Source organism: Mustela nivalis, assembly GCF_964662115.1.
Source record: "Mustela nivalis genome assembly, chromosome: 9".
Classification (NCBI taxonomy): domain Eukaryota; kingdom Metazoa; phylum Chordata; class Mammalia; order Carnivora; family Mustelidae; genus Mustela; species Mustela nivalis.
The window spans coordinates 19,177,828-19,204,375 of record NC_139028.1 but is presented as its reverse complement, the minus strand read 5'-3'; the positions used below and the strand labels follow the sequence as shown (position 1 = coordinate 19,204,375).

At 47.2% G+C, this 26,548-nt stretch overlaps 1 protein-coding gene across 6 annotated transcripts in view; it reads left to right on the top strand.

Moving 5' to 3' along the window:
- The window catches only part of CADM1 (cell adhesion molecule 1), a 325,642-nt gene extending 301,471 nt beyond the window's left edge, over positions 1-24,171 (top strand). For 2 of the 6 annotated variants that reach the window (XM_082682633.1, XM_082682631.1), the window contains 4 exons: positions 433-465; positions 7,537-7,590; positions 19,056-19,187; positions 21,161-24,171. In XM_082682633.1, the coding sequence (XP_082538759.1) occupies positions 433-465; positions 7,537-7,590; positions 19,056-19,187; positions 21,161-21,279 (338 nt within the window). In that variant the 3' untranslated portion in view covers positions 21,280-24,171. The remainder of the gene's footprint in view (positions 1-432; positions 466-7,536; positions 7,591-19,055; positions 19,188-21,160) is intronic. The other 4 variants (XM_082682635.1, XM_082682632.1, XM_082682636.1 and 1 more) reach the window with 2 other exon arrangements.
- Positions 24,172-26,548: the final 2,377 nt, after the last annotated feature.

The window sequence follows — 26,548 nt, the reverse complement described above, 5'->3', positions numbered from 1 at the left end:
TGGGCTGGCTTCAGACAAAGGCAATGTTTGAATGTATGAATCCCTTGCTCCGCCAGCCTGCCGACTGAGCTTTTCCGCCCCAGTCCTGAGCCTTTATGTGTTCAGAGCCACCGAGTCTGCGCTGGTGTTTCCCCTCACTTTGCATGTTCCCCCGACTATGGACTAGCAAGTAGATGTGTCCTGGCAAGACCCCCAGAACCACAGAATTGACTGTTTTCCTCACTGGCTCGCAGCTTTGAGCTGAAGGCATGTCTTAAAACAGTGCAACTCACTTCAAATGCTTTTTGCTTTTCATTTATTATTGCTTGTCACGCGATGTTCTTTGAAAGCTTGCTCATATATTATCTGTTCCATTTTTTTCCATTTTCCCTTTTTTTGCATGCCGTTCCTCCTGTTTCCTCCCTTCCTCCAATCCTCTGTTCCCGTCTGTAGACACGGCAGCGACGACAGAGCCCGCAGTTCACGGTTGGTATCACATTACTGTTTATCTACTTTCTCAGCGCTGCTGAGAGGCAAGGCAAGCCTGGGAAAAAGAGAAATGCAGTCTTCAAGGGAAATCGTATTTCGAGTAGACTGATCTCATACATAGACTGTAATTTTGAAGGCTTGGAAGGATGTCGAGTCTTGTCATTTCTGTTGTGAGTTCAGGAGCCCATGGTTGCCGTCTGGAGGGAGGCCAGTGACAGTCAGGCCAGGGTGCAGGAGACCCGGCCACAGGCGGCCCTTATGGATAGAGTGCCACCAGACCCCAAAACACGAGGGATTTCAAAAATGAATATTGGCCATTGGAATATGGCCTTTGGATTAAAGGCCCAGTTGCTTTCTTCGTTTATAGGCTAGAGTCCCAGGTACATTTGGAAGAGACACTCAGTAGTTGAGGCCGTGAAGGACAGGTAAGGGCAGAAGGGTAGTCCTGTTTAAATTCACGAGGTGGTGGCGGGGGAGGGCATCACTCTTCTCTTAATTATGTTCCCCATCATAGCTACCTCTGCAAACCCGAGCCAGTTCACTCTTAATCTCCATGTGTGCACGCAGGCTTATGCTAGCTAGCACTGGGCAGGAAGCCTCTCCAAGCCAGGAGGGACACCAGATGTAAATTTTAACAGCATTAAGTGGGACTGAAAAGATCATTTGTGTGTGGGTATCTCGTAGGCAAAATACTACAAAGTTGGTTAAGGTTGTAAACAAAAAGTGACTAAAAAAGAAAAAAACAAAACAGCCATCGGGACATCTTTTTCTATTTCCTCTCTGACTGACTAGGTTGGAAGAGGCCCATTAACTTTTCTGTGTCTCTCCAGTCAGGAAATTAGAATCATGTTTCATCTGTATATGACTTCATTCCCTAACTCTAACCTTAGTGATACTGTGCTTGGAGAAGGGGTGTTGAGTTCAAGGGGATTTTTTGGTAAAAGGCCTATTGAAATCACTTAGCACATTGTACAGGGTTGGACTCCACCATTTAAGCGATGGGGTGATCAGCCAAGCCTTATAGCAAAACATTTCTTCCTAGCACAGACTGACTTCCTTAAAACAGACCTCCATTTGAGGACTTGGCAGTTGGAAATCTCTAAGTGAAACCCATCCTATGTGAGCTGTCCCCGAAGGTCAGGCCGTGATGCTTGGCCCCCTGCCACCAGTCCCCATTTGGACTTTCCGATGAGGAATTCCAAGAGAGCAAAATGAACTTGGGTGTGAAGCATTATTTTCATCCCCACACCCCTTGCGCCTCCACCTGGCCCTTTCCTGTCACTGGGCACAGAAGGAAAAGGTAAAGGGCCAAATACACTGGCAATCATGAGAAATCAATTAGGTATAAAACCTCCACTTTCTAAGGTAATGCCCCATAGTGCTTGCTACAGCTCAGGCACTGCACTCCATTAAGCTTAGTTATTTGTAGGTTTCATCATTAATTGAGCACTTCCTGACTTTTATCGATTAGTCGCAGAGCTTTAAGGCTATTTTAATGCCATTCAAGAGATTTTGTTCTATTCTTTTTAAGATGCTTTAAGTTCTGAGCTTCCTATAATTGACTCCAGGGTCAAATGTAACCATAAGATTCTTGAATTCTGTGAGATCTTTGAAGAAATATTGATCATTTATCTCCTAAGACTCCAGAGTTCTATTTGCTAGGTCCCTTCGATAAAATCCATGTACTTACGTGACTCTGATGGATGTAAGTCTTAGAGTTGGCTGAGGTATTCCAAGTAGGAAATATGTTCCCTGATCTGAGAAATGAGAAGTTAACCTAGGGGCCCCATCGTGGTCTAGGACACGGTTTTTGGTCAGATCTTTCTTCCTGGAAAGAGAAAGTGACGGTGATCTCTCTTTTGTGGTGTAACGAAGAGACTTTCTAGCATTCCTGGGGCAGAGAACAGAGAAGCAACCACTGCCTTATTATTTCAGGGACAGCGATACACCACCAGGATGTTGTTCACTGGCTGGCAGCCAAGAATGTTGGGGAGGAAGAAAAAGAGTTCTCTCCTCCCCCCTCCCACACATCCACACATGCTATTCCTTACCAGCAGGAGGACAGAAGTGATAACCCAGGATGGTCCCCTATGTAATACACATATAAACACATTCTCCTAACTTGTCTGATACCCTCATAGTGTCCTCACAAAGAGGTCCTACCGCCCCCAGCCAACAGCTTTAATGAAAGCCAAAGGAGTATCTAGAATCTTCCTTGATGGAGGGGAAATGGTCTTCAGGGCAGTCGTCAGGGTAAAAAAGGTGATAGGGTATGGTGGAAACTTTAAAGCAAGGACCCTATCTGGAACCAGATTGTCTTCAAGTGAATTATGACTAAACCCCAGCTTCTTCAGTGCAGCAACCTTTTGACTGACATCCACTTGAGAATAACCTTGAGATGTTCATGAGAGAGATCTGGGCCTAGAAAAATGGCGCGGTTGGAGGACTTGGCAACTCAAATGACAAGACATATTAGGTCAGCCTGTCATGACCACTTTATTGGTCTTAAAAGGATTCATTCTGGAGTTCCTTCTATAGTTCTCCTTTTTTCTATAAAAATGAAAAAAATAATTTGTAAAAAAAAAAAAAAGCTTTCCCTTTGAAGACTCATTAAAATACTTTATTCAAGCTTGTGTTGCTAGAGTACGTAAGACGTATACGAGTTGTTGACGTATGTTGGTCATTTGTTCTTACCAATATCTGATTGGAACAAGCATGTCTTGGAAGGTTAGAAGTGCATGGGCATGACTCAAAATCAAATGGATTTTCTCCAAAAAGAAAACAAACAACAATCAGTCACAATGTGTTTTTCAGGATCTAATTGATGGTAGACGTAAAAGCGAGTGTACGAAGGGGATCTTTTAGACTAGGGTGACCGAAGGGATTCTCTTTGAATAAGGATCTTGAGCACTTGTGTTTTTGGAGCTCATCCTTAAGGCCTGGTCAGGAAGAATCCTGTGTCATGCGTGCATGTCGAGCAATGCAAAAAACGCTCTGCCAAATCCTGGTCCTACGTGGTCTGAAACTAATGGCGGAAATGCATGAGTGACTTAAAGCACGGATGGTGTCGTCCTTCCTATGATTATTGACGTGTGGGTATGCGTGATAGTTTTTGTTTGTTCAAATGTGGGCGCTTCTCTGTGTCTTGTGCCTTGTTCTTTCTCAGCCCTGTGTGTACCCTCTCCCTTCCCCCACCCACCTCCCCTGTGTGAGGTTTGGGGTGACCGCATGCCCATGGTCTGGAATAGTGCTTGTGCTTTTGCTGCACTGCAGTCAGCTGGCTTCCTCTGGGTCGGAGCTTCTCCCTCCCTCCCCCCCACTCCCTCTCCCCTCTCCTCTTCCCATTTTATGATTTTCCAGGCTACCTATCCTTTTGCTTTCCACCTCTTGATCTATCAGAGGCTGATGAGCTCATGAATTTACATATCCCAAATGAGTTTTTCAGTAGTCTTTAATTCAGTATATAACTCTGGTAAGACTCAAACTGGGAACCCCCTGAAACTACTTTTTACTTTCAGTTTCAGTGGCAAAATCTTTGGCCTGTGCTAGATACACTCTCACACCCTAGTCCACTGCCCTCAGGTCGCCACCCTCCACCCCACCCCCGCCCCCCAAAGCTCCCTTTCCCCGACTTCTAAAATTTTATAAGTAGTGCAAGCCTTACTAGAATCCTAAAAGCACATGAAATTCCTATCTTAACTTTCTGTTCAATTGCGGGCTCCTTCTGCAGCCCATCCAAAAGGCAAATAGCCAGCAGTGCGCATTATTACAACCGCTATGTCCGCCATCTGTGTATGAACCTCTCTGCACATCTCTCTGTATGAGTACACAACAGTGGCATTCAAAGGCTGTCATTCAGTCGAGGGACTCTGCAGACATTGTGTGTTCTACTCAAGAACAAAGCTAAAGAGGTTTACGAATGGCTGCAGGACCTGAAGATTGTGTTTCAGCCTTGATATGCCGTTTGGAAACAATGTGCTACTGTTTAACGGCGTGAACCAAATTTCTGCTCATGGGAAGAAGGGACAAACTCTCCACAAAAGCTGACAAAGCAGGAAGAACAGGATGACTGAGCTTTTAGATTAAAACTACCGGGGGCGTCTGAACTCTTATGGCTGGTGATGGAAGTAACAGTTTCCATAATATGGCCAAGTGATCAGATGTATGCCGCTTAGGTAAGAAAGAGACCATCGCCTACTTTTTCCTACTGGGAATGGTACTGGAGCCAGGGGGCTACATTTTTGTTTCCTTTGAGGTTTTCTTTAATCGTTCTTTTATGACATTTTCTGAAAAAAAAAAAAAAAGAAAGAAAGAAACCCTAATGAACCAAACCCACAAACATTGAAATTTTGCTTGACCTTGACTTTATTTAACTATCTCTAGGATTTCTTGCTGTTTCTAATGTTTGAGGTTTTCCTTAGCCTGGTTTAAGATTGCTACCTCATACCACTTTTAGAAGCCAGCGATGTCTGTTGGAAAGGAGAGGTGACAACCTCAAAGGCACTGAGGAGGCCCAGGGGATGTGCAGCCCATCCTAGACCAGGAACAAGTGCAACGCAGGTCTACCGTGCATGCATGAAATTATCATGCTCAGAATTAATTGCTCAAAAAAAAAAAAAAAGTCCCACATGGGCCAATAGTTAAACTTTTCACCTGTTTAACCAAGTTTAAAGAAGTTTATTGGATACATTTTAATTAGAAGTGACAAGAAGGGTCTTCAACAGATGATACGGAAGTTTAAAAAGAAAAACTAAGAAGGGATTTCCCATGTATCGTTAAATGGTGAAGTTTCCTTTTGGAAAACACGGTCTGCCTCATAAAGTGCATCTTTGTTACTTTGAGAAAATAAGAGGTGTATGAGTTTGAACATGAAAGAGAACTACCTCAGTCAAAGCAATTCTAGGAGGTAAATTTTGCTTGTCCTCCCTTCTACCCTCAGTGCCTCAGTACACTCTTCCAATTACACTTATTCAAAAATTATCCAACCATGGCCGAGCACTGTAGACTCATAAAATACAACAGTAGCGCAAAAACAAATTTAACGCCACTAATCGAAACGGCTTCCCACTTTCCGATGTAATCTGAGCAGTAGATTCCAGGTGATTTGGTGTATTTTAAAATTTATGCCATTAAAAATGACAGTTTCATCTTTAATGAGGTGTGTATCAACTGTCTGTTGCTTTTTAATGGGAAACTTTGCATATCCGTGATATCTCATGAACGTATTTGTCTTTATTTTCTAAAATTAGCTTTCTCATGCCCTCCCCACGGAAGCAGCCATTCAGCAGTAAAGCCGCCTACTTGAAACATCCTTGTTTAATATGGTTCAGTGGGTGCCAAGCACGTAGGTAGAAAGCCTTGATATTCATTGGGCCACGTAGAAGTGAGGGATTAGCCTTCTGAGAACTGCAAATTCATAATTAACTACAGAGAAGTACTTTATGTTGCCCATTTATAACAATTATTCAAATAATTGTATTCATCAGTCTTTATACAATGGATAAAGCTAATTAAAAATAGGAACACTTTCAGCCAATCAGATTTCAGGACAGACGGATAGCATCCCTACTCAGTTGCCTCTATAATTGAGTGCCTTACTCATTACTTTTCCTTTTGTTGCCTAAATCTATAGTTTGGGAAGATCCGTAGACTCAAACCCTCCCATTTCTAATTGGCACCTGCCCTTGAATATTGGCACCCACAGTTCACAATGGAAATTCTTCCTCCAAGAGCTGACACGATGGCTTCCTTTCACACCACCAGCCTGGCTATCAATATTCACTTGGCTTCTTTATAAAACGACTTACAAAACCCAAGCTTTTATTGACCATTTCTACATGATTGTTTCTGTTACTTTGGGTTTTTTGTTTTTTGTATTTTGTTTTTTAAACCAGTGCAATCAGTTTGATATTGCTTGTTTCCAGAGCATTCGTTTCATGCTCTGGTTGGTAGTTCACTGAGCATTACTCCCACATCATTCATTCAGCAAATGCTTGCTGAGACTATACTCCGTGCTTGGCTATAGAGAAGGGAAGGATGAAAACTAAAGACCCGCCCCTCTCCCCAACGTCCTTGCGGTTTCATAGGCCCACAAATATTCTTCCAGAGTGACAAATCCCATTAGAGAAGCAGACCCAGAGCCACCAGACTGGACTTTGAGCAGAACGTCAAGGAACAATGAATGGAGACCTCCTTAGATTGTCTCGTATCTTGGTGGCTCATGATCTTCCTCAAAGGAGCAAGTAAAGCATGAGGAAATGGAATCCCACCCATAGCCAAGCCTCCTGTTGTTTATCTACCTCCCACTCCCCCTCCTTTGATTCAGATCAGAGCTAGCTGAGAGCTGGCCCAGCTGGCCAACGTTGCTGGTGGCTCGGTGTGGACCATTCAAGCCCTCCCCCGCCCCCCCCCCAGCCCCAGATTAGCTCCTGGCCTAACTGCTTTCTCAGCTTTGAGGGTTTCATTTTTCAGGCATACCACTGATTTTTTTTTTAAATTCTCCTTTTTAAAAAGTCATTTTGCGAATCAGATTTTCTGATGAAGACATAACCTGCAATCTGTAGTTAGCAGATGCTGTACCATTTTGAAATAAGTGATCCAAGATCGTCATAAATTGATAATGAAATGTATTTGTCAGTATTGGCAAAGGATTTCAATTTACGGGAAAATGTGAAATAAAACTTACATACAGCAGTATGTAACCTCTAACTGTATTTGTATTCAAGGGCCATGTCAGAGCATTGACGGTTAACAATCAGGCTTTATTTTTTTTTTCTTTTTGCATGCTGTTATGAATGAGTGATTTTAAACATTCACCTTCATGTTTCATGTGCTTTGAAAGCGGAGACTGAGGAATCTTTCTGCCTTGATTGTGTATCAATAACAAAATGAAATGATTGGAGAAATGTACTTATGGATTAATGCATTCAAGCTATCCAAAAAAGAGAGAGATAGCAAGAGATTTGGCTCATGTTTTTTTTTTTTTAAGAAATTCATCCTCAGTTCTGAAGTGTTTTGTTTATGTCCCTTGAGGAATGAAAAGAAAAACGATTTGTTTTTACTTGTAAGGCCTTACTCAGTTGCCCAATTCCGCAGAAGAACTGGACAGTGAGGACCTCTCAGGTAAGGGCTAGTCATTAGGTAAGGCACTGCGGTGTCCAACCTGTGCGTGCTCTGTCCACTTCTACAAAATGGCCATTTGGTTTCCCGGGAAGTTAATTAGCAATTGTGGATTTTGAGATAAAAGGAAAACAAATTTTTATTAACACTCTCTTCCTCCTCGCCCCCTTCTTTTTCTGGTGCTAGTGGCATGTATATTTCCGACGGGGACTGAGGGGGTCTGTGCAAGGGAGGGCAGCTCATCGTTGGATTGTACGAAAGCCACTGTTTTCCGTGGCGTAAAATACTTTCTATGCTCTGGCTGTATAATGGTTCGAGAGAAATGTTTTGCATTCCAAGCAGTTTAAAGATGTTGGATTATGAGAGAAGATCTTCCTTTTAAAAAGAAAAAAAATTCCTATTGACCATCTACTTCTGTAGAATAGACTAGAAAAGCTACGTCATAACGATCTTAGAGGCAGGGGGGAGGGGAGGGGGCAGGGAGGAAGGGGGGGCCATTGTTTTGTCACACACCATGATGTAAACTAATTATCCACCTCAGACCTTTTTCACAGCACACTGAGCTCTTGCAAAAGTAGGTTTCATGCTTGATTCCAGGATTTAGGTGTTACTAATCCAGAATAAGAAGCATATCCTAAAAGGGGTGGGGGGGGGGTGCAGGAGGAGATTCAAAATGGTCAGAGCTAAACAGTTACATGAGCTACCGTGATGTTCTGGGGCTTCCCTGCCAACCAGCTACAGCCCCTTCAGCATTTCGATCGGTTAATTCCTAATAAATCAGTAAGGAAGCCCCCTTCCTCCTCATCACGGTGATGGAGGCACCAAGGCAGAGGGCTACAGATGCTGACTCAAGCCTTTGGAAGGAAGGGGTTCATATTGCCCCTTGTTGAAGAGACTTCACTTCCGCTCCCTTGAATAGTTAATTGCGAGGTGATGGTCCCTGACTGCGGGTTTCACCCAGCGAGAAAATCAGAGCCACCTAGTCTTTCCAAGTGCAGAGTTTTCGCCTCTTAGGAGCTTCCATCAAACCTAGAAAACAGGGAGGGTGCCTTTATTTTTCGACGTAGCATGTCCCAGCTTGAGCTTAGCTGTCAGATTTTCCCACCGAGTGGAAGCTCCAAGAGGCCGTGTTGGGTTTGTTCACTGCCGCATGCCTGTCGTGTAGCAGGCACTCAGTTGATACTTGTTGGATGAATAAGTTCCAAATCCTAGTGAATTCAGATAAATAACTGGAAGATTAGAGAGACAGCCAGCCCATCAAGGGAGGGTTTCATTTTTGCCCATATGGGTGGGGTATTTAGAGAAATTGCAAAAAACATTACCCCACTTAAAAGAAGAGATAAGTCCTGCTCCTTGCCTGGAATGTAATGCTGTCTGTAAGCAGTCTGCTCTCGGGTCGTGTCCTGACCCTACAGAGCACAGGTGACCCCACGGCCCTGGCAAGGGGAACTTCTCAAGGATCCCAAGAAAGGACTGAGTCCTCATGGGCCTGACCCCTCTTGGCGGCATCGTCACCTGAGTGTCACCGAGATGGGCAAAGGGAATTTTTCTCCTTGTTAGGAAAGCGGGACCACATCAGCCATCCACCCGTTCCGCAAGCATCATCAGTTAAGGAACCAGTCCGGGTCTCTAAGTCCTGCACCAAGTCAGATGCGGTCTTGCTGCAGTTCTATCCATCACGCCGCAGTCAGGAGCAGTAAACCAACAACTGTTTGTGCTCCTAATAATTCGGTTAAATGAATAATTATGTCGTTCCCCCACCCCCACCCCCTCCGCGGACGCTTCAGTCCTGGGTTGCTTGGGAGCCATAAGTCATGTAGAACACTGATGATCTATCAGGCCGGGCTCGGGCTGCCTTTGCATCTGGTTTGATGAACTAATCAAAAACTGATTAGCACCTTTGTTCAAAGGGGATGCTGATTAATCAATTACTATTGATTGTGAGCTTGGCTTCCCTCAGCAGCAAAGAGACATCCGAAGGGGGAGGAAAAAAAAAAACACAACCAATAAAAATTGAGCAGCTGTCATAGTGTTTAAATTTATTAAAACAAAATACATTATTTTTTATGAAGCTGTCTTGAAATGGGTCACTGAAGGGGAGCATATTGATTGAGAAAGGATGAACTTCTCAAATTTCTGTAGCCTAGAGACTGAATTCAATTATAATACAAGACAAACAGGTTAACACCCGTCTTAAGCAGTCCATCAATAAATTAGAGTAGGTGTTGCGCATTTCATGCTAAACTGTGGTAATGAATAATATTACCATCCATTCCCTTTTCCATCTGGGTGGAAATTTCAGCCTTTCCTTATTACTGATAGATGCCATATCCTGCATTTCCTTAGAAATAGCGAAGGTCTCTCTTCTGCCCACTCCCCCCATTCACCGCTGCTACCTGAGCTAATGACAGTTTCATAAGCAACATATGGCACTCCGTCCTCACCCAGCAGAGCAAGTTGCCCAGCTGATCCTCCTCTTTAATCTGCATTAAAAAAATTATGCTTGTGTGTAGTTCGGTGATTTAATAATTGGCAGACCTGGAGAGCTCTTCCAGTCCTACTTTGAACCCTTTCATTTACTTTTTTGGGTGTTAACGTTATTGACGATGGGCCCATAAGAGTTTTGAATTGTTTTATCAATTACATCTGCTGCTTCCTGGTGACAGCTGGTGGTTATTGCCGCCCGTGTGGAATAGAATAGCTTTAAGCATATTTATCCTTCGATTTTGTTTTAAAACTTTTTTTTAAATGTCTGCACTGCCTCCCTCCTTTCAGCAATGGAAAGGTCTTTGGGGACTCTTCAGCCGAGTGCCTTGGTAAATACACATTGTGCCAGAGAATGGCCCTCGGGCACTATCAGAGCAGTCCATCAGTCTTGTGCTTCTGAAGCGGAGGCACTGACGAGAAATTCCAGAGCTGTCATGCTTCCCCCAAACATGTTTTCAACTCTTGCTCTACAAATGAGAAAGCGATCTAGAAAAATCCCACATCTCCCTCACAATCTGTAGAAGAGTGTGGGCAGAGGGCAAACCCTAAATGGCTCTGATAATCCGTGCCAGGCATGATAGAAGATTCTGGGTGGGCCAGCTGGCATCCCCTGAATGATTTCTGAAGGAGACAGCGGTTCACAATACAGTCTAAATGTGGATAATAGAAGCACATCAAGCCCTTTGGATCCCGATGGTCAGCTCTGGGGTGGGGGGCGGGCTCTGTGACCATCTGGTCCTTGTGAAGGTCCTCAGAGTCGGCTGAACTTGCTGAAAATGTGTGTGGAAAAACTCAATAGACAGAACATTGAGGGTGGGGGGGGGGCAGTCCTCCTTGCCCTCACTGACTCGCAATAACGATGATAAAGAAAAACCAGCTGGGCTGTGTAGACAAGTTCTAAGTATGGCTTGTAAATCAAGTGTAGTGGTATTTAGCTTGTATACAGTTCTTTTCAGCTTAGAAAAGTCTTTCACAGATGATCTCATTTGCTCTTCGCTGGGCACCGCTGTTGGAGCTCCTGTATGTGCTAGACCCTGGGCCGGGCACCAGGCATGCAGCGTGAACAACACCGACCAAGAGTGCTGTGGCGATCACACCGCTGGCCCCCCGCACTCATAGCTACTTTCTAGTGGGGAAGCCAGGCTCACGACAACGAGATAATGGCGGACAGGGACAAATGTTGTAGAAAAAATTAAAGTGGGTAGAGTGGGCACGAGTGACTGGGACCAGGAAGAGACAGAAGCCAGTTTAGGGCAAAAGGTCCCCACAGAAGGCCACTGGGACAGGGCGAGGGAGCCAGCCCTGGGAGCATTTTCCTGAGCAGAAAAACCCAGGTTGAATGATTTATTCAAGAGGCAGAGTCAGAATTTGAATGTGCGGGTCTTCGGACCTCTGCAGGAAACAGAGACTAGTTTAAGAGTTTTCCCTCCACTGTGAACGCCACGCTTCCTCTGTTCTGGGGTCTTCTCGGGAATCCTCTGTTCTGGGGTCTTCTCAGGAATCCTTTCCCTCTTAGACCCCTTTCGATTCAGTGTGTGCGTCCAGGGAATGAGGAGGGGAAAGCTAGCCTCTCTGGAGCCTATCAGGGGCAGAACCACGTGCTGAATGACCTGGAAAGATCTCTTCTGGCATCAACTCAAGCTTTTTCTCCTTCGAAGAAGGCCATTGCCTCAGATGATTTCGGTGCCATTGTCCAACACTGTCCAAAATTCTGGGATCAGTTTCCCACTGAGATGATCCTATAGGCTGTGGGAAAGTTTGGGGTCACAAAATTTAAAACGTGTAGAGTTCCTGATTTTAAAATTCTGTTGAACACAAGGCAATAGACAGAAGCTCGCCTCGGGTCTTGTGGCAGCTTGGCCACAGCGCTCCCAGGATGGGAGTTTGAAGGTCATTGAATTGCTGATCTTCCCATAATCCAACATGCTACTGTTTCCCTCATGGGGAGGAAGGAGGCCATCAAACAGGAACATTTCCTCCAAACTAGTGAGGTGCCAGGCTATGCCACGAAATGTGAATTCCAGTTCCACAGGTTGGACACTGCCTTGGGGTGACGTCACCATACTCATTAATCCATCTTCCTCACACCCCCAAATGCCTGAGGTCCACAGGAGCATCTTTCTCCAGAAAGAGATTCTAGTGGGAAATGAATGTTTGGAAATACTTTACGACGCTGTCCTCTTTCTCAGCTGTGCACTCTTTGAAGGAGAACTCTGGTTCCATCCTCCCGTGCCTTCCTGTGGCTTCCAAGGGAAAAGGCACTCTCACTTTGAAGTCCTTATTATGAGATGAGTGGAGTGGACTCCTGAGTGTGCCTCCTGGCCTCTGGGGACATGGAGTGTTTGGGAGGACCCCTTCGGGCTCATTAAGGCATTTCTGCTGTTGGGTAAAATAACTAAATCAAGTTATGGGAGGAAAAAATCGGCATAAAAAATATTTGTTCTCAGTATTTAGCTGACAATAAATACTTCCAGTCCACATGCTCAGATGGGACACCTGGGTCATGACCTGGCCCAGGTGGCCTTCAGCCTTGACCCCACAGGGCAGCTGGGCTATCCACAGCCCCAGTGCCCTTCTGCAGAAATGGAAAAGGACCTGGCAACTTCAACTCAGCAAGGGTTTATGGCCGTCTCACAGTCCGAGAGCAGTGCCGAGTGTACAGTTGTGTGTCCGTGCAGCCCTTACTCCCAGAGAGCCGATAAGTATTGGCCTGGCATCCATAATATTAAAAACCTGGAAGAAAGCCCCCCTAGGGCTCTCCTATTGTAGATTTAACTGTGACAGACGCTTACTGCGTGTCCATGATATGCCAAGCCCTGGCCCAGAGAGGCATTCTCCCATTCCACATGCTGGCCTCGCAGACACGACCCTGGGAGGGCATGGCTGTGCTCTGTGGCTCCGAGAGGCTGATTCCCCCCGCCTGCAGTCACAGAGCAGAGGAACAAAGCCCTGTTTGACCCCAGATCCAACCACTATCCCGTGGGCCATACGGACGAGGAGATCTAACTCTTCTTCGCCTCCCGTCTGGGCCCGTGTCTGGAGGCGCATCTGTAGGCAGGGACCACCTGCGAGAGCCCAAGTCCTCATCACTGAGCAGTGACCATGTACAGCCCGAAGCCTGCGTGCAGAACTTCTCATTTTAAATGAATGCTTACCGAGCTCTCGGTGGCAGGAGGAGGATGCTGACTGCAGTTTTCCTTTAAGTAAGCTTAACGTGGTTCCTTTGAAATGCTCGCAGAGCCACGGTTAACGTTGCTAGAATTCAGTGCAGCTGAAGGGTAGTACTAGCTTTCCGAGCAAGATGCTCTCTGGGAGCGTCGTGATTTTCCTGCCTTGCATTTATTCCTTCCCTTCCCCTTTCTAAGAAGATAGAACAGAAAGGTTATGTTACGTAGAGGCTAGTGTGCTCCGATATATATTAACATCTTAATGGGAAAGCTGTGCATGTACTGTATATATTTACTACTCTCTGACAAGAGAGAATTAAATGTCAGAAGGATTTGTAGCATCTATAATTGAATTGGTGCTGAGAAAAGCAAATCTTAAGGAAGAATAACATATTAGGATTAGCAAATAATGTGGCATTTTGTCAGTGCATGTCATTCAGTGTGTTCCCCTTCGGTAATAAAGTTGTGGTTTTTAAAACGCACACTTATTTGTGTTGCCATACAGGGAGCTACAGTAGGGGAATGGGAATGCGGAGCTACAGTTTTCAGGTGGTGCCACTTTTTGTTTGTTTGTTTTGTTTAGTTTTGTTTTGTCTTGGAGGTCAGATTTTGGCTTTGCTTCCGATTTGGAAATCCCCACCAGCAGGCTTTTTCTTTCTCCCTCGTGAGAAGTAGCAAATGACATCATTAAGTGTCCTCTAAGACAGACTGATGCCTACGGGCCTAGGAAGCTGGAGGCAGCATTTCCATTAGAAACACGGATGCTGAGAGTTTTTTAATTAAACGGACTTGTCCGGCAAACCCTCAGCCCAGGACAAAGGCTCAAACCAAACCAAGGGACAGAACTGTTGCAAAAAGTCAAGAGTCTCCACTTTTTTCCAGCTGTTCGTTGGGTACGGAAATGGCAGAAGGGTTGAGCGTAGGAATTGCTCAAGACGGAAGCAGACCAGTAGCATTAGAACCCCCACCATGTATTGAATACTAATTTCTAAGGTGAGACCTGAGGTGGTCTGTGGCCTAGGGGAAGAAGAAACAGATGGGTGTAAGAGGAGCCCCAGCTCTCCCGGAGGCCGTAGATAGCCTGAGCCAGGGATTTTTGAAAATGGGAAGGTACGCCAACACGGGGTGGCTGTCGTGCCCTCTGCCGTATATTTGCTCTGTGCATTTATGTTTTAACCGGGTCACACTTCAGCTTCTTAGAGGTCGGGAGCTTGGTGTCCTTTTGGCAAAAGGCCCAGCCCGGGCTGCACGGTGGGCAGGCCACGGTAGCCGTGAGCCTTCTGCTCGGTGACGTCCTCTGCCAGAGTCCCTCTCTGCCAGGAGCTGGTCCGGGACACACGAGCCAGGAATCCCTGCCTCTGGCAGCCGAGCCTTCTAGTCTTATCACACATCCAGGATGAAGGCATTCCCCTGGCGGTTTCTGTGAGACGCCCCGTGCCAGGGGGCGAAGTGGTGGCCCCACTTTGTCCCACCAGGACGGTTCTGGCAAGTCGTCTGAGGAGGGAAAGCGAGCGGAGAGGAAGGAGTTCCCTGGGGGTGGGGGAAGGAGCCTGAACTTGGCCCTAGCAATCACTTTTCTTGGCAGGCCCTCGGGAACCCCTGCCTTTAGAACTGGCCCCTTGATGTTGCATGTTGAGGAATGGAGGGAGCCGGGTCACCTGGCCCAAGGTGAAGAGGGCCGAGCAACTGGGGGCTGCCCTCTTGGGAGTCCCTTTGAAATGTTTTTGTCCCTGCAGTTTCTAAGATGCTGACGCGAGCCCAGGGTGGTGCCAGCTCTGGCCCAGGTGGTAGTCCCCAACTTAACATTCTGCGCACAGCTCGGAAACTCTCACCTGGAGCCCAGTTATTCCAGCTTTTTGCCCAAAGAAAAGCCAACTCGCGATACTAAACGGCTCATGATTGATCTGTCCTTAAAGATACGTACGTATGTCACACTTAGAGCCTCGGACAGGGGTGCAAGAGGGGACAGTCCAGGCAGGCAGGACTGTGCCACAACCGGGAGCCCGCACGGCCCCTCTTCCCAGTGCCCACAGAGCGCCCCGGAAAGCCGGAACCATGGCACCACCGGGCCAGAGGTACTCAACGTCGCACGTGAGGGTATTGGGGGTGACACTCGTCACTCCACCCAAACGTGCTGAGATCAAGGCTGGGATAACTTTGATGCCAGCAGCACACACCAAGGAGAAACATGGCGTTTCCTCCACAGGATGATAGGGCCCAGATAGTCCCAGAAATGGAAACACTCTTAGGGACACCTGTTACTTTGTTTCTTTTTTTTTTTTTAAAGATTTTATTTATTTATTTGACAGACAGAGATCACAAGTAGGCAGAGAGGAGGAAGCAGGCACCCTGCCGAGCAGAGAGCCTGATGTGGGGCTCCATCCCAGGACCCTGAGATCATGACCCGAGCCGAAGGCAGAGGATTAACCCACTGAGCCACCCAGGTGCCCCTGTTACTTCGTTTCTTAAAAGCACAAGAAAAAAGACCTTCTGAACCCAAGAGCTGTTTACTCGCCTAAGGACGAGGCGTGTTTCTAAGTGCTTTCCTTGCCCACGTGTCCTTTCAGGGTAGAAGCCGGGGGCAGCTGTGGAGTCTGGCTCTTTGGTTTCCTTCTCTGCGTGATTCAGAAAAATGGAGGATACCTCCCCAGGGACGTTGGTGGCACCTCAAAGTGAAAAGGTCTGCACCCTAAGAGGAGCAGGACCTTTGAATGATGGTGAAAGTTACTTTCTTAATACGCGGGCTGGAGCTCTCCCTTGGGGAGCAGAACAGGAAAGGGTGCGCCACTGCGGGACTTGTCAGAGCCACGCTCCTCCTGCAGCCTCCAGCCACTTGCCTGCTGCCTCGTGGTGTACAGTCATGCTGCTGCTCCTCGCCCTGAGCGAGGCCCCAGCCCGCAGGTGCAGGCCCTTCTGCCCTCACAGTAACCAGCTTTCACCCTGATCGCCTCCCAGCAGAGGCAAAAGTCGAAAACGCTCTGCAAACTCTCCCAACAGCCCCCACATGGAAACAAGGGAGGAGTGAGCTGAGGCAAGAAAACATGTTGCTCTTCACAGAGGATGGTGAACCCGGGCTGGGGTGCAGAGAGGTGGTGAGTGGCTCACAGACGGCCGTGTTCCCTTAAAGGAAACCTCAGTTGCTTTCTGTGTCCCTCTGCGGTAACTGAAGGCAGGAAAAATGTCTGGGTGATTAACAGGTGGTAGTAAACTTTCTTATCAAGTGAGTATCACGGGATAGTGGGAGAGATTACCCTTTCGGGCGGGGAAGGTCACTAGAACCCAAGTACTGAATGTGCGCAAGGTACGGGGGCGACTAGGCACCACTGACCCCATTGAGCCCGAAGTTCATGGGGAGCAAAGATCCAATGAAGAGTTCGGGCTAAGGAAATGAATCTCGCAGATACGCAGCCCATGAGGTGTTTTGTGGATAACAGCTTCTCTGTCTCTGGCTTTCTCAGGCTTCTAGAATGTTCCTGTGCCTAGGCATGGAGGAGGCAGTCTTTGAACAGCGGCCACAAGACAGGTTATTTAGGTCTTCCCCAGACAGGTTATTTAAGTCTGTGCCTGGAACCGGGACGGCCTCTTGAAGTTTCTGTCTGCTCTCCGTCTCCCCAGGCTGCTCTCAGCAACCACCCCTCACTTTCCCCTCTCCTCCGTGGCTAGTATGGCTGTTTTCCCTCTCCAAGCCTAAGACCCAGGGAGTCCGTTGAAAGACTCCTATTTTTTCAGTAGGTCTGCAGCTCATGGCAGTTAGAGATTAGTTTGTTTTCATTCCTACAAGATCCCCCATTTTGACAGCTCCCTAAGGAAAACACAACTTCCTGGCTTTTCTGTTGCTCCCTCTTCCCACCAGCGATGCTGACTCTGTGCAATTGGGCGAGAGTCTCTGGGGTGTGAATTGCTCTCCTCAGACAGATACCCTGTGTCAAGGGCCCCCCCCCCCCCCAGGGGGAGCGCCCCCCTCCCACAAGCTGTGTTGTCTCTAAAAGAAGAAGTTTCCACTCTGCCCCAACGAGATGACTTTCAGGACACAGAGGCTGTTGCCTCCGCAGTAGGCAACAATTTTGGCCAAGGAGGGCGATTCGTCTCCACCACGTTTCAAGTCGAGCTTATTAGACAGGTTGCTGGAGGGGCTCGCACATCACGGAGCGGGCTAATTGGCTGCAGTGCACTCTGCCTCCAACCCATCTCCCTTCTCCAATTAAACTCCCATCATCCTGTTGTCCTGGGCGACCTGCTGCTGCCTCCGATCTGGCATTTCTGTTTGGGTTGGGATTTTTGGGCTTTTTTGGTCCTCGGAAAGGTAACTTAATGAAACACTTTAACTACTTCATTTTTTTTTTAATTTAAACTCTTTTAATTAAAGCACTTTTCGTGGAACCCTCGGTCACCAGTTCTTTCCCCACATCCTTCAGTACTTAATCTCAGAGCAGAATTGGAAATATCGATAGAAAGTGTAAATCACGCCCTCCTGCTGAAAGCGTTGTATCAGGTTTCGGCTCAAAAGAGCACCATTACCTTTAGCTGTCACGGATCTGTACACTTGATCGATAAACTTCAAATATTATTAGAGGTGGAGGCTTCAGAGATTTGCTCTGTTCTTTGGAGAGAGACAGAGATAAATCTTTCTTAAAAATTGACTTGAATTTGCACTCTCCGTCTTCCTGGTAAAATGCATTTCTCTCAGGCGTCCAGCAACTGCAAGGGGGACAGATTTATAGGGCCATGTGCTTCTTGTACTGAAAGATTTAAATGGTAAATCCTTCACATATGACTTCACAAATCATGTAAAGTTAAAAGATTTTTACCGTTTCTGTTGCTGCTGTGCTTAAATTGTAAGGTACAGCTAGTAAATCATTTTAATGGAGGTGTCGTACTTGACTCAATAAAAAAAAAGACAATGGTTTAGCTTCCACTCCAAAATGTTAATGTATTAATCAACGGGAGAATAATTGTTTTTTACTACATTATAAATCTCGGGTGCCATTAGGACTTCAGCAAGGGGTGATGTAGCCACATTCCTAAATTAAAATTGTTTACACTGCCATACATCCATTCCGCATCGCCATAGCTCATTCTGGGTTCATTTTGGAGTTGTTCCCCAGCCAAACGTGTCGTTCCTCCGTCGGAAGAAGACGCCCTGAGGGAGTGATGCTTATAAAGGAAAATTAATTGCCTCGTGAAGTGTTAAATAAATAAAAGGAAACCCGTCTGTGGCAATGGACAATTATTCTTTGCTGTCTGTTTTTTGAAATAGGTTTTTAGGTTTTCGAAGGAGGCTTACTCCCTCGTACATCCTGAATGTAGCAAGCATGTCACCTGTCTTTAGTTTTATAAGCCTTGTTTTATCTCGAGGCGGCTGTGGCTTGTGAGCTCCTTTCCCTATGCTCGTGCCTGGTGGGGAAGAAGTCGCTGGGCAGCTATTGAAAGCTCCCGCCGCCTCCCCTCCAGGGCCCGAGGGTGCCATCCCCAGTGCCCTGGAGTAGCTAGGTGGGCCTCCTGGTTGGGATCTGCAGCAGGACACAGACGGAGGGAACGCTAAGACCAGGCCAGCACCAGACAGACCGTTTCTTCTCTCCCTGGTCCCTTAGTGCTCCTCCGCTGCGTATCACAAAATTGCCTTGCGGGGAGAACAGATCAGTCCGGCACTGGACAGGTCAGTGTGTGCCCTTGGTGTCACCGGATCCACCTGGCTTGTCGCTCTGACTCCTCCATTAGAAAAGAAGGTGACCTCCGATCCGGAGGCAGTGTGGCCAGGGCTGCTGGTGTCTTGCCACGAGCTCTACAGCCCTCTCCCTTTTCTGATTCCGACAGATTCTCGAGCGGGCGAGGAGGGCGCCATCCGAGCGGTGGATCACGCCGTGATCGGCGGCGTCGTGGCCGTGGTCGTGTTCGCCATGCTGTGTTTGCTCATCATTCTGGGCCGCTATTTTGCCAGACATAAAGGTAAGCAAGGTGCTCTGGCAGGCAGAAGGTCTCCCGCCACCACCGCCCCTACCTCTGGGGACTGGACAAGGTTTTCTTCCATGGGCGGTTTCGATTATGTGGTCACACAGCCTTACCGAGGTTTCCCGAAACTGGGAGAGGAAAAAAAACAAAACTCTTAGCAGCTGCTGATGAGGACTCCGAGGGCTGATGAGCGCTTCTTGATTTGGATTTTCTCTAAAAGCTTTCTAGACGTGTGATTCTGCACTCCGTAATTGGGCCTGGAGCAAAAATTGTAAAAATAGGGGCCGGGGTGTGAGAGGTGGGGCGTGAACCCCAAAGCAATCGACATGGGAAGAACGTGCCCGAACCCTCTGCTGCTTTTTGGGAAGCAGGTGGACACGCAGTGCTGCCTGGTCCCAAGCTCCGGGGAGGATGGTCACAGCGGCTAGAATACTTCCTTGCTTTGATGTGCTTTAAAAGCCACATAAATATGTATTTTTTAAAAAATTATCAGTGCAATTGATTTAAATTGCCATTAATCATCACACTTATCAGCTGTGCAGCCTGGATGGGCAATCATCTTTTCCAACGCTCCTCCTCTGTGCCTCCATGCTGCTCTGGTCCTCTTCCCCCGCTCTTGGTAATTTATTCTCCCTCTCTTTGTCGGCCCCATCTCTCTCCGCTGTTTTTCTCCAGCTCTGTGCAGTGAGCTTGTGGGGTTTTCCTATAGCATTAACCGCAGCCGCTTACATACCACTGGATCGTAGAATTGGGGTTTGGGGAAGGCCCCCTGAGCCCAGCAATGGAGGCCCAGGGTACTTGAAACCACCTTGAGCACCCACAGTGCTCGTCTCTGTGTTTGGGAACCCTCTACCCTGCCCAGGAGGCAGCCCGCTGAGCCGAGAACGCCCAGCCTCTTGGCTTGATAGAGCCTGGGAGGGGAGGCCAGAGAGCAGGGGTGAGTCAAGTCAGCAGCTGTGGAGAACGAGGGGCCAGAGGAAAGAAAGGGACAGAAGGGGGACATTTGACCGCCTGCCTGCTCAGATTTGTCACGGACGAAAACCTGAAAATACCACCACTGTGTCAGCCTTTTTTTCTCCTTAAGAATCTTCAAGAATATACTGTATCACGGGAGGAGGGCTGTTGGGTGATGGTAGGCGGGACGAGCGCTACCTAGATGTCCTGCTGAGGGGCAGCCCTCATCTCTCTCCGTAAACTCCCGTAAACGGCTGGGACCTGCCGATGAGAGTGTTTCCCCCTTGGAGCATCCTGTGTGTCGTCATTCTCCAGTGGCTGTGTCAATTAGCGAATCCATGAATCCGGGTCCGGGCTAGAGTCACACCTTGAGCAAGACTCACTTGTCCCTTAAGACAGACCCAAAGTCTTGATCCCAGGAGTTATGATAACCAGCTGCTTCTCGATCGGGAACCCCACGCTGAAGCGGGAGGCAGAAGACGGTCAGACGTGCCCGTGCGGGCCCCCGCTGACCCACAAGGCAGCCAGGGCTCCCACAGACAGGAGGTGGGGGGGGGCGATAAACGAGCTGAGGCGACAGTAGAACATCATCAGGGCCCTAATTCATTAATTGGCTAATTGCTCTTCCTTGCTTTGGTCTTCAACCATGTGCGCGCACATCTCTGGTCATTGGTCCTGGCGCTGACTATTCACACGTCAGTCAGCAGCTCTCCAGCTTTCTGCATTTTTAGCTCCCACTCACGTCTTCTTCTGCCGACACCCTCTGGTCATAATCACTGCTCTAATGTCTCATTTGCTGAATTATATCGCAGCGGTTCAGTTGGAGTGGTGCCTTTGGAACCCCCGGATGCCCATTTGTCTCACCCACCTCGCTCTCTCCTTCCAATTGTTTTTTTCCCCTCTGCTGCCTGCACACCACTTCGGCTGATGATGGCCATAAAGCAAGTTGCCATCTCGGTACCGCTTTGCACAGAGGCCATCAGACAGTCACGGTGATTTACCCCTTCATCTTTCAGGTACATACTTCACTCATGAAGCCAAAGGAGCCGATGACGCAGCAGACGCAGACACAGCTATAATCAATGCAGAAGGAGGACAGAACAACTCCGAAGAAAAGAAAGAGTACTTCATCTAGATCAGCCTTTTTGTTTCAATGAGGTGTCCAACTGGCCCTATTTAGATGATAAAGAGACAGTGATGTTGGAACTTGCGAGAAATTCGTGTGTTTTTTTATGAATGGGTGGAAAGGTGCGAGACTGGGAAGGCTTGGGATTTGCTGTGTAAAAAAAAAAATGTTCTTTGAAAGTACACTCTGCTGTGACACCTCTTTTTTTTGTTGTTGTTGGTTGGTTGGGTTTTTTTTGTTGTTGTTATTGTTTTTCTTTTTCGTTTGTTTTTAAGTTTTACTTCTTCCTACCAAGTCAAACTTGGATGCTTGGCTTTAGTTTGAGTAGACTGCAGAAATTCTGTGCCTTGTTTTTTGTTTGTTGGTTGCGTTCCTTTTTTTTTTTTTTTTTTCCTCTTTTTCCTTTGTGCGCATTTATTTTTCTCCAAAAAAAATTTGGATTTTTTTTTTTTTTTTCCAAAATCTCCCATTTTGGAATTTGCCTGCTGGGATTCCTTAGAATCTTTTTTTCCCCTTATTTTGTTATTGTTTTTGCTTTTTTTGTTGTTGTTCTTTTTTGAAGAAACTGCTTTCTCTTCAAAGTTCAGTTCCATAAAAGGAGAACCAGCACAGTTTAGATTTCATAGTTCAGAATTTAGTGTGTCCATAATGCATTCTTCTCTGTTGTCGTAAAGATTTGGGTGAACAATGAGGACTCTTTGCTGCTACCCATGTTTCAAATACGTAGAGCAGTGAAGACTAGAAACTTAGACTGTGATTCAGAAAATGTTCTGTTTGCTGTGGAACTACATTACTGTACAAGGTTATCTGCAAGTGAGGTGTGTCACAATGAGATTGAATCTGTCTTTAATTCTGTATCTGTAGACGGCTCAGCATAGATGCCCCACACTGTCCAGAAAGGTTTGGGGGCGGAAAGGGCTCCTCCTTTTTCAATGCCCTAAATGGACCTGACAGGTGAGGTCTGTTCCTTTTATATAAGTGGACAAATTTGAGTTGCCACAGGAGGGGAAGTAGGGAGGGGGGGAAAGCTAGTTCTGCTCTGGTTATTTCTGTTCCAAACGATTCCATCCGCCTTTCCCAATCGGCCATACTTCTCACTAATTTGTAGGTAAAAGCAAGTCCGCGTGGCGTGTGAATGACTGGATGGAACAGGGTTGGTTTTTTGTTGTTTTTTTTTTTTTCTTTGTGCTTAGTTAGGAAGGCAGTAGGATGTGGCCTGCATGTACTGTATATTACAGATATTTGTCATGCTGGGATTTCCAACTCAAATCCGTGTGAAACTTTCATTCCTTCAGATTTGGCTTGACAAAGGCAGGAGGTATAAAAGGAGGGCCGGTATTGTTCTCACACTGGTCTGCTGTCGATCTCAGTTCTCGAAAGGTCAGAGCAGAGGTGGAAAAACAGCATGTAGGGATTTTCAGTTACTTAATCAAAACTCAAATGTGAGTGTTTTTATCTTTTTACCTTTCATACACTAGCCTTGGCCTCTTTCCTCAGCCTTAAGAACCATCTGCCAAAAATTACTGATCCTCGCATGATGGCAGCCATAGTGCATAGCTACTAAAATAAGTTACCTTGAACATATCTTAGATGGGGAGCCTCGGGAAAAGGTAGAGGAGTCAAGTTACCATTTGCATTTTTTTAAAGCAATGTGGGGATTTTCACTGATACGTCTAGGAAATCTAGAAGTAGTCCCGAAGGACGAAAACTAAAAACTCTTACCATATGTTTTGGTAAGGCTTCCGACTCCAGAATACAGTCCCTATGGAAAGATGGCATCAAAAAAGAGATCTATATATATATAAATATATATTATATAACATTTTCAGTGAGTAATTTTGGATTTTGCAAGGTGCATTTTTACTATTGTTACATTATGTGGAAAACTTACACTGATTTATTTAAGGGGGAAAAAAAGTATCAACTCTTTGTTACTTGAAAGTGTGTTTATTTTTCTTGTCTTTGTTTTAACCTTTGATAGAACCATTGCAATATGGGGGCCTTTTGGGAACGGACTGATATGTAAAAGAAAATCCATATTGAGCAGCATTTTGTTTTCCCCCCTCCTATCCCTAGGCACTTAACCAAGACAAAAAGTCACAAGGAACATCCATTTCTCAATGAATTTTATAACGTGCAGCTCTATTCCGAGCCCTTAGCACCCATTCTGAGCATAGTATAACCGCATCAAAGGGTGAGAACCATTTAGCATGTCGTTGAAAGGTCTTTTCAGTTGTTCTTTTTAGGGGGAAGAAAAAAAAAAGCCTACCATTGCTCTCAAAATTGGCATCTCATTTTTGGGACCTCCCATCTTTGTTTTGAAAAGTGTACAGTAGTGCAGTGTTCCTGATGTAACTTTATGGCTTACAATGTTGACATGTCTCAGGTTCATGTGTTTCGATTGGTGTTTTCCGTCTCAGGTAGATTGCAAAGTGTAGGCCCCACACATTGGAAAAGAAAAAAAATAAATAAAAATAAAGCAAAAACAGGAAATTATGGGTTTTAGTTGTATATTGGTTTATGTATTTTTTCTTAAGTATACAGTGCACTGTTTGAAATGTATTGTTGAGTATTACTTTGTACAGGTTGATCACTTTTTTTAGAGTGAAGAAAGAACAAACTTGTTTTTTGTGTTTTTTAAAGGAATATAAAATAATGAAGGATGTATAATTGATGCCAAATAAGCTTGTTCTTTAGTCACACCGACGTCTTATTTTTCCCTTTAGGCCAGTTCTGTTTTTAAGGTGTACATGAACAATGTTATGGTGTAAGAAATTCCATATCCATATGTTCCCATTCGCATTTTGTATTGGTTCATGTATACCATTTTTACAAAAAAAAAAGAAAAAAAAAAGAAGTACTATAAAATATCTGTCTTCTTAATAAAAAAAATTAATGTTACGAAGTGATCCTTTACTCTCTTTATGGACTTCTTACGGACGCTGGGGCGCGAGAGAAGAGATGGGGGCCCGGGTCCAGCTTCCTCCCCAGGGTCGGGCGTGGAGCCTGCCTGAGGCGGGCAGTAAGAGCCTGGAGAGGCTGCCGGCCGGGGCTGCAAACTGCTGTCTCTCTCCTCCGCTCACCCTCCCTGCCCTTGCTCTCTTCTCCCCCACTCTGCACAGGTGGGCCAGGTTGTCTGGCCTCGTGGACTCAGCGATTTGTGCAGGTGCGCGCCAGGCAGTGATGGGCCAGCTGGGAGGGCCCCCGCCGCCGCTAATTCGCCTCCGCCCGCCCTCCCTCCCCCTTCACCCGCCACCCCCACCAACTTCCCTGTGTTGGCTGCTCCACCTGTCTCTGCCTTCGGGATTTCGTGTCTTAACAGTTCATTCTGCCTTCTTCATTTCAAGCGCTCTCTCCTGTAATGCAAGGATGGTCCGCAGGGGACGTGCGCGGCCACTTGCAGGAGCCGGTTCTCACTCGCTGCTTAGGCACCCGGACTTCAGGACAGGCGCACAGCAGGATCCCGTGTGCTGTTGCCCCCCTTGCCTTGCAGGCCCAAGTGAGCAATGACTGCACTTCATGGTGATTGATCTCACAAATCAGCGGATAATGTGAGCAGCCCCAAACCGCCCTTGGCCCAGCTGGGGCAGAGCTTCCTTTTCTCTCTCTCTCTCTGGGGCAGGTACTGCGGAGAGCTCAGCCGAGGAAGGAAAGGTAAGCTCCCGAAAAGTCCAAGGCTGTGCATCTCACTCCTCCGGCCTGGTCTTGTCTCTTGCCTATCTCTGTACAAATCAGCGGATCGGATACACAGTTTCCCGGCGTCTGCTGTGTGTTCCTGTTGTGATATACACCGAGAAGTGTGTGACAGTCGCGGGAGACTAGCCAGGGCGTCCGTCCCCCCCATGTGAAACTGGGCCTCAGACCTGGGGGCCCTGCCAAATGATGGTTAAGGAGCTCCCAGAGCCCTGGGGGAATTTCTTGGAGAAGGGAAACGGGCTGGAGAGTCAAGACCGCTTCCTGGAGGAGCTGGAGTCCCAGGGGGCCCAAAAGCATGGGTTAGAATCGAGGGAATGGTAGCCGAAGGCGCCGAGGGCAGTAAGCCCAGCCAGCCTGCTGGCCTGGGGTGGGAGGAAAAAGCAAGCCAGATGAGACTTGGAAGGTGGGATCAGTCTGTGGCTGTCCTCAAAGCCCGGGCAGGAGAATCATGGTTTCAAGGGCCAGTCTGGGCCTCGGCAGGGGCATAGAGCCAGGAGAGCACTAATTCATCACAGCTTCTTCAGAAGGTGATAGAGGGCAGAGATTAAGAGGACGGGCTCCTGTCCCTGCTCCATCACACACACTAGCTGTGAAACCTCAGGCCGGGAACCCACCCTGCCTGGCGTTGGTCTCCTGCTCTGGAAGGTAAGGGTCCCCATAAGTGTTAGGAGAGATACATGAGAGAGGCAGAAAGTGCTTAGCAAATGAGGTGCCAGACACAAAGTCAGCCATACAGGATGGAGGGAGATGGAATAAAGGGATGGAGGCTTCACCCATGGCTACCAAGAGGTGGGTACCGTCCGCCTGAGGGAGCTCTTCGGGCCCCTCTGCGTGTGGACACCGCATGTCCTCGTGAAGCTTGCCTTGGAAGGTGTAACCACCTCTGTCCCCTGGTCTGTAGCATGATGATCCAGATTCAGCCGTGACCTACATGGCAGGGACCCAGGTTCACTGAACTGAGGCAGGTGGGGGGGCAACTTGGCGCACACAGGGCCCTTAGAGTTCTGCAGGGCATGCAGATGAGGAGGCGCCAGGGGCAGCCCATGTGAGCTTGATAAGTTGCCCAGTCGCTGGTTTGGCGTGGGAGCGAACACGGCCCTCGTGCTCTCCGGAGGGTTCTCACGAATGTTTTGGCCTGCTTGCATTCTCCAAATACATCAACTGGAACCCCGAGGTGATATGCGGGTGTTAATTGGTGCAATCTTTCACTGTCCTCTGTCTACTTGAGATGTAATTCTTGTTCTGCCATGGACTTTCCCCGTGGAGAAATGTTCCTTTGAGTCTGTCATCCAGAGCCTTAAAGCAACCAGGCAGGCACCGTGCTACAGGTAGGAGGACCCCGCCTGAGTGAAAGCGTTTTGTTTCCTTGTGAATTTGCCTCAGACCCTTTTTGTCAGGGTACCAAGCACGCGGCCCTCGTTCATAAAGAACTGGCAGCCCCCCGTGCCTTCAGAGGGAAAAGTCTGTCCACAGCCGCACACGTATACCTTGGAAAGATTTCCAAAATGAAGCAGTTGGGTATCCTAAACCACTGCCCAGGACTCTTGACTGCCATCCAAAGACCTTGTGGGCCAGTGGTCAC